At 41.3% G+C, this 6,241-nt stretch overlaps 2 protein-coding genes across 2 annotated transcripts; both read right to left on the minus strand.

Moving 5' to 3' along the window:
* Positions 1-1,174: 1,174 nt before the first annotated feature.
* Positions 1,175-2,023, minus strand: Bfra_000408 (uncharacterized protein; the record flags this gene model as incomplete). Its single annotated transcript, XM_037330854.1, has 1 exon — positions 1,175-2,023. The coding sequence occupies one exon, from the start codon at positions 2,021-2,023 to the stop codon at positions 1,175-1,177; it is 849 nt and encodes a 282-aa protein (XP_037197187.1).
* Positions 2,024-4,103: 2,080 nt separating this feature from the next.
* Positions 4,104-5,103, minus strand: Bfra_000409 (uncharacterized protein; the record flags this gene model as incomplete). The annotated part of the gene is made up of 3 exons (XM_037330855.1): positions 4,104-4,354; positions 4,404-4,980; positions 5,032-5,103. The coding sequence occupies 3 exons, from the start codon at positions 5,101-5,103 to the stop codon at positions 4,104-4,106; spliced, it is 900 nt and encodes a 299-aa protein (XP_037197188.1).
* Positions 5,104-6,241: the final 1,138 nt, after the last annotated feature.

Consider the following 6,241-nt stretch of genomic DNA (forward strand, 5'->3'; position numbering starts at 1 on the left):
GCATACGTTCCCTCTAATTTCTGAATGTGAAATCAAACTCTGATCAAAACCGTTATTCGTCAAAACGGGAAAGCAGAGAAGAGTGACACTCAAGCTTGTGCATACCGTGGTATGTGAGTGAGTAAGGAAGTGACTGCTTTATTTGGATATAGAAAATAATCCGAGCATCTAAAGAAGTAAGGCCATTGAGGAAACGCCATTCATAGATGAGGATTGTATATAAACGTAGATTCTAGCTTTTGATATTTATAACCATCTTCGTTGTCCTTTTTGACTTAACAGATATCCTTCCCACCACCAACCTCACAGTCCTCATGCTGGTGCTATTTCTGCCCTTGGTTTCTGGGCGTTGTCGAAGCTCTGTTAAACCAAATCTGGTAATCGCGACCAGAAGTCATAGCAGATGGCAAGAAGTTTACTTTTGCTATAGCCAGCAGGAAAGGATATATATATTAACTGAGAATTGTTTTGGCACGGATTGGGGGTTTGAGTTTCAAGTCAACCAAAGATTATAGTTGCCTTACTTGGTCAGAACAAACAAATCTTCATAGTGACCCAGTCAAGTGGAAGTAGCAACTCCAAAATTCGTCGAAAATGTCTTTCTCAGTATACATATGCCACTAACATCGTCGTAAGCTTCTTTCCTAATGTGGCCCGAGTCAGTTAGCTCTCACCTGATCAATATGCGACTAAAGTAGATCGTTAGGAGTGGTATAAATAAGCTCCAATGCTTTCTTTTCTTCTTCATCTCTGTTCTCATCTCCATCATTCATTTTCCCACCCACTCACACCATAATTCCACTCATGTCGCTCAACTTTCATCACATCTTTATGATGTTTATGTTTCTATAGATATCATCTTCCTCCAAGTATTATCCTCGAATTTCTTAAATCTTGCCAATTATCGCTGTTGCTCGTAGCAGGATATGAGCATAATTTCTGCTTAGCTTAAAGGTAGGGGGTATCTTCCAGGGTTCTACTTAGCACATGGTGACAGCGTGGCGGTCAAATGGAGACGTCCATTTGGTAAGGGGTTCGACTCCCTGAGGCCTGTAGCGACGTTTAACTCTGTGATCTGATCTTCTGTACTCCATTACAGTCGTTCAGCTTGCTGGACCAATCCTACTCAGTGGTCGCGCTGACCTCGTTTTCTTTCTCTTCTAGGACCCTTCCATCAGGCTCGATATCCAACTACCCTTGCTACTGTCAACTTTCCTTTTCCAATAGAGTTTTTCCTACCAATCTTCGCAGCGCGATCGGCTCTTACGTTCCCTTCGACTCCTGAATGTGCAGGAACATATCGTAACTCGACCTCAACCTCAAGTAAGCTTAAAGCTTCGGACGCAATGATCCCTGGTACAATTAATTGCTCTGCATTGGGAAGTTTTTCCAATCTTTCCAATGAATTCCGAAACTGATCAAATCGTCTCAGTGCATCAGAGCAATCGCTGTAAATCACGATCTTACTCGGCTTTCGTTCAGCTCCCTGATTGCGGCACATGTCCCATGCTATCTCAAGAGCTCTCACGATAGCATATATCTCGAGAAGATAGGTCGAGATTTGGCCTCGGATACGCCAAGAAAGATCGTCCCATACATATTTGGAAGAGTGGTAAGCAATGCCTATTCCACAATCAGAGGAATCGTTGCCAGAACCATCAGTCCAAAGAACTAATCTATCTTCATTCAAGTAGGAATCTACCTCTTTTGCCGCGCTAGCGAGTGCAGTTTCTCTGGGCTCAATAACAACGACTCCTTTGAAAAGTTTATTCTTCAGATCTCGTTTGGTTTTACGTCGTAGGGAACCTGTTCGCATGCCGTGAATTGGTTTCGGTGCCACGAGACTGCCTATGGTTGATTGGCCACAACCAACAACATGTGTATCAAGGGAAGTTTGTTTGTTGGTACCACAGTCTCTTGAAAGTTGTCGAGGACCCTGCGCCTTATGTTTGTTCTTTAATATACCTTGCTGTCGCTCATGTTCCCTTCGCACTTTCCGAGCAATAAGAGATGGACGGACCATTCTGTGGGGAATAGGGGAGATTCAAGCTGGTACTTTGTATATAATATAGGGATTCTGGTCAGATGCTTGGTGAGCTCCCTACTCTATTAAAGATCTTTTATGATAAGAATTTCTTGCCTGCTTCAGAGAGTGTGTCCAATTAAGTATGTGATTGTACTGACACTTTTGTTTGCAAATAATTGCAAGGGATATATATATATATAAAATTGATTTAGGAAAAGTATGAGTTTTTGTGTAGTATCTTTGTATATAAATTGTATGTTCTTCTTCTGACAGTCAATTAGAGGGCGTAAATGGTTGATTTTTCTTATTATGTCGATGAGTATTGATTGGTGATGAATATAAAATTATTTATATGTTAAGAGAAAGATGGGGAGGCGCTGCCTTATGGGTGAAAAATGAAAAGATAAACCGGAGAGAAGATAAATTCTGAATTTGATGGAAAGAAGGAGAGTGTGAGAAGACACGTTATATATGGGAAATAACTATACTAGATACTTACTAACTTAATTAGAGCTGAACTAGTTCTACTAGTTTGATGATAGTATAAACTGGTTAAGTAAATGAAGCTCAGGTTCACTAGCTGAACACGTGTTGAACGACCGGTGCTTTCATCTTTGAAACTTGAAGTAGATTGGTTCTGTAAGGGCATAAATTGTACGAATAAGCAGTTTTCAAATTCAGCTTCTTCCAAATTGTACAAATTTTAGCTTCAATCTTCAGCAGATTGTAAAGTGAAGGATGATTTTGGTCCTTCAAACAAACATCGAATTCAGATCTAGCCTATGATAGTTTCTCGATCGTGCCCTACTCTGATTAAATATGAAGATTGTAGTTGTTGTAAACTCCCAGTGATGTGTAGACAATGTTGCTAGTCGTTATAAGTGGTATTGAGGAGTCCTCCAAGTTAGCGAAATAAATGAGGCAGAAATGATCACCTCTAGAAAGTACTTGCAATTTAATTGTCACCTTTGAGTTCTGTATAATTCTAGTTTATTAGAAGACGTAGATTACATGAAAGCTGCCCTTCAGTTTCATGTTATTGAAACTCTGTGATTCCAATGAATCAATGAAATCAAAGTGCTCAATTCCGGAAATCCATTTCGCTTACAAAAAGGGAAGATGATTACATATCTCGCGTATCATTACCAATATATTTTTACTTTCAGTAATACCGGACACATACGACCATAGACTGAAGAGAATTGGGCATCCCGTCCGCTCTGCCATACACAAGCTTCAGATCGGTGGATTAGTAGTTGGGTGGGTGACCACCAGCGAATCCCCACTGTTGTATGTTTTCTTTTGCATTTTGGCTCATTGGGGGGTGTATATATGAGGGAGGGAACGGCAGGGAACGATGGCTGAGGAGATAGAGATCTTTGACGAATGCTGATAGTTGGTCAATACCTAGTTTGTGAGAAATGTTTTAAAGGCCGTTTCCTTTTGTTGAATGAGCACTCTATATTAACCCTATATCTACAACCCGTCGAAGTCATCATGTGATCTATTCTATCATCTGCGAGTGCTGTTTTGTAGTCATTCACTGGAGAATTCTAGTTATAGGGACTGCGGTCTTTCAACCATTCATTAAAACTATCCCAGCGATAAAGTTTGTGATCACATTATTCAAATCAAACAGGAGACAGCTGGGCAGAAATAAATCATTCATTTGACTGATTGACCGAAATTTGGATTTGCCGAGGACGATGGAACAATTTTAACGTAGAAATAAATACTAGTTGCTGTTTCAATTAGAAACAAACGAATAGGTGAAAGCAAATCCATAGACTTGGATTAATACAGGCTATGTTATAAGTGCACCCGGAAATGTAATTGTTGGTATCAACTTGGTTGATAAGTGTAAAGTACTTTAGTCCATCATGATTGTAATCGTTCTTAATCATTGTTATCTATAGGAAGCTAATACTTATATAAGGAAGCGCTAGCGCCTCGATAGCTAGTACAGTGCCCTCCTATGATCACATGATCGATACCCCCACAGTGATGAGTGAATGTTGACTTCCTCCAGTCTATCAGCGCCTTGCCTTCTGATCCTTACTGCGAATTCCGGTATCCATTACTGATCATCTGCAGATACGCCGACTGCCTCTACAAAGTTCCGAGCATTGTTGTTGCTGTCCAGGACTTCTCTCGTGAGCACATTCCCAAATCCAGCTTCAGAAGTGGATTGATCTCCAATCTCTGTTAATGGAGACATAAGCTGAGAAATTTGACTTGGAGACATGTTTGTGATGTCGTTGGTTGTAATTATCATGTTTCCAGAAGCGACGCCGGAGACAGGCTGCGCCGCTCCCTCGGGAAAATTGGCTTTGAATCAAGCTTTCGTGACGAATGTATATTTGGGACGGAATCGAACATCGAAGGCGCCCTTGTAATACAATGCTGTGATTAAAAATTTCTTTCCTTGGGGGAACTTGCATCGATGCAGAAATGTCGGTCGTCTTAGTAATTGAATAAGAAGATAATTCACTTCTCTCCTCGCTATATGTATAATCTGTGCTGGCGTCGGCACCGATTCCAAAGACCTTACCTGAAACACTAACAGATATCCCCAAGCTTTCTCCCCACGTCTTGCTGGTGGTTACAGAGCTCGTAGTGGAGACCGACTCGCCGATGTTGACACTTGCATCACGCGCACCTTCTTTGTTGTCCTTAGTCACTCGCACCACCGACACATCGCTCACCCCCCCTCTTGGCATCATCAAATAATTCATATCAACAAGGCAACTTTGAAGATCGTCTAACACGCCGAATGAGAATTGATCAAATTCCCAGCCAAATCGTCCGATAACAGCTACAATGAAACCGCTGTAAGTTTGTTGCCAGTATGATCGTGAAGTAATATTGCCCGCCGTGAATGACCTCCCTCTGTCAGTACCTATTCTGAAGCCCGCGAATGTAGATTCAATCATCCAGTAGGTAATTCCCGTCGTCTTTGCCAATCAATGGTGACTGTGCCCCACTAACATGGGTGAGTCTAATACCCTTGAAAGGGAAGGAAGCGTAGGGAGCGACCCAGGTTTCAATTTTTGAGACCGGATCATGTGCTCGGTCATGTTAAAATGGCTCCCCTCCATTGCCACCAACTAGAGTATGCCACCAGGCTATTGGCGCTATCGAAATTAGTTGCTGGTGTTGATCAAATTGTAGAGGCAGTAAAGGCGCAGGCTTCGAATTTTTAGAGAGACGTTGAATTTGCTGAAGAAGGAATACTCCACAGATACTCTCGAGTACTTATATAGCATAATTCGCGTCGTGTAGATGAAGAGAGTGGATACAAGTAATATCATATGCAAATATACCTGTGTCATGAAACTACATTGCATATGCAGAAACAAAGCTAGCAGCATAAGTTCAAGAATGCTGATTTGCAAGTCTCACTCGAGATAGACAGATCCTACATGCAGACAAAGCAGAACCTGCGTTGGCACTTTCTATATCGTGTGATGAAGATTTTGTAGTCACCACTAATAAGTAAATATCATTGTCATAAATATAAAAAGGGAATCTCCAATGATTAACAAGCCCAATTTAGTACTTTTACCTGGCGAATCTTTCTGATTTCTCGGAGATTTCCTTGAAATCTGAGAGTTTTTTTTAAAAAGCTTTTCGATTTGATGAACGATGAGAGCCCCAAAAATGTACATATCGGAGTATTGATTCCTGTTTCGTGTAATAATTCTGTGTGGTATCATGATGAAGCCCATAGGTGAGGCATGATAGACTCGAGTCAGCTCTTGATACAACCTCCCATCCTTAGCTTAGCTCGGCTAGCCCTTCCCACCTTTCCAGCTACCCCCCACCATTTACTGTCAGCTCCCACTGCCGCGAAACACTAAATTCTTCAGCTCTAGAAGCTCTAATTCAGTTCAATAAAGCTTGCATTGTCGTATCTTCCCATAAAATGTAGTAAGGAACGGGTCGCATTTTTAGTCGACCCTACCTGTCGCTAACGAACAATGCTTTAATCTCATCATATGCGCAATAGAAATATATGGGAGGATTTATCTTCTTCGTCGCTCTGATTGGGTATACTATCTCAAGGAGAGCGACGTATTATGACCACTACTTTAGCTTCCGACGAGTAACCTGATATGACGCAATGACAACACTTAAGTAGAAAATTTAAATGATTAAAGTTCCAAGGGAACACACACTTATGCAGTGATATTACGCCAGAAGATCTCGACGTTG

Source organism: Botrytis fragariae (assembly GCF_013461495.1).
Source record: "Botrytis fragariae strain BVB16 chromosome Unknown tig00000001, whole genome shotgun sequence".
NCBI classification, from domain to species: domain Eukaryota; kingdom Fungi; phylum Ascomycota; class Leotiomycetes; order Helotiales; family Sclerotiniaceae; genus Botrytis; species Botrytis fragariae.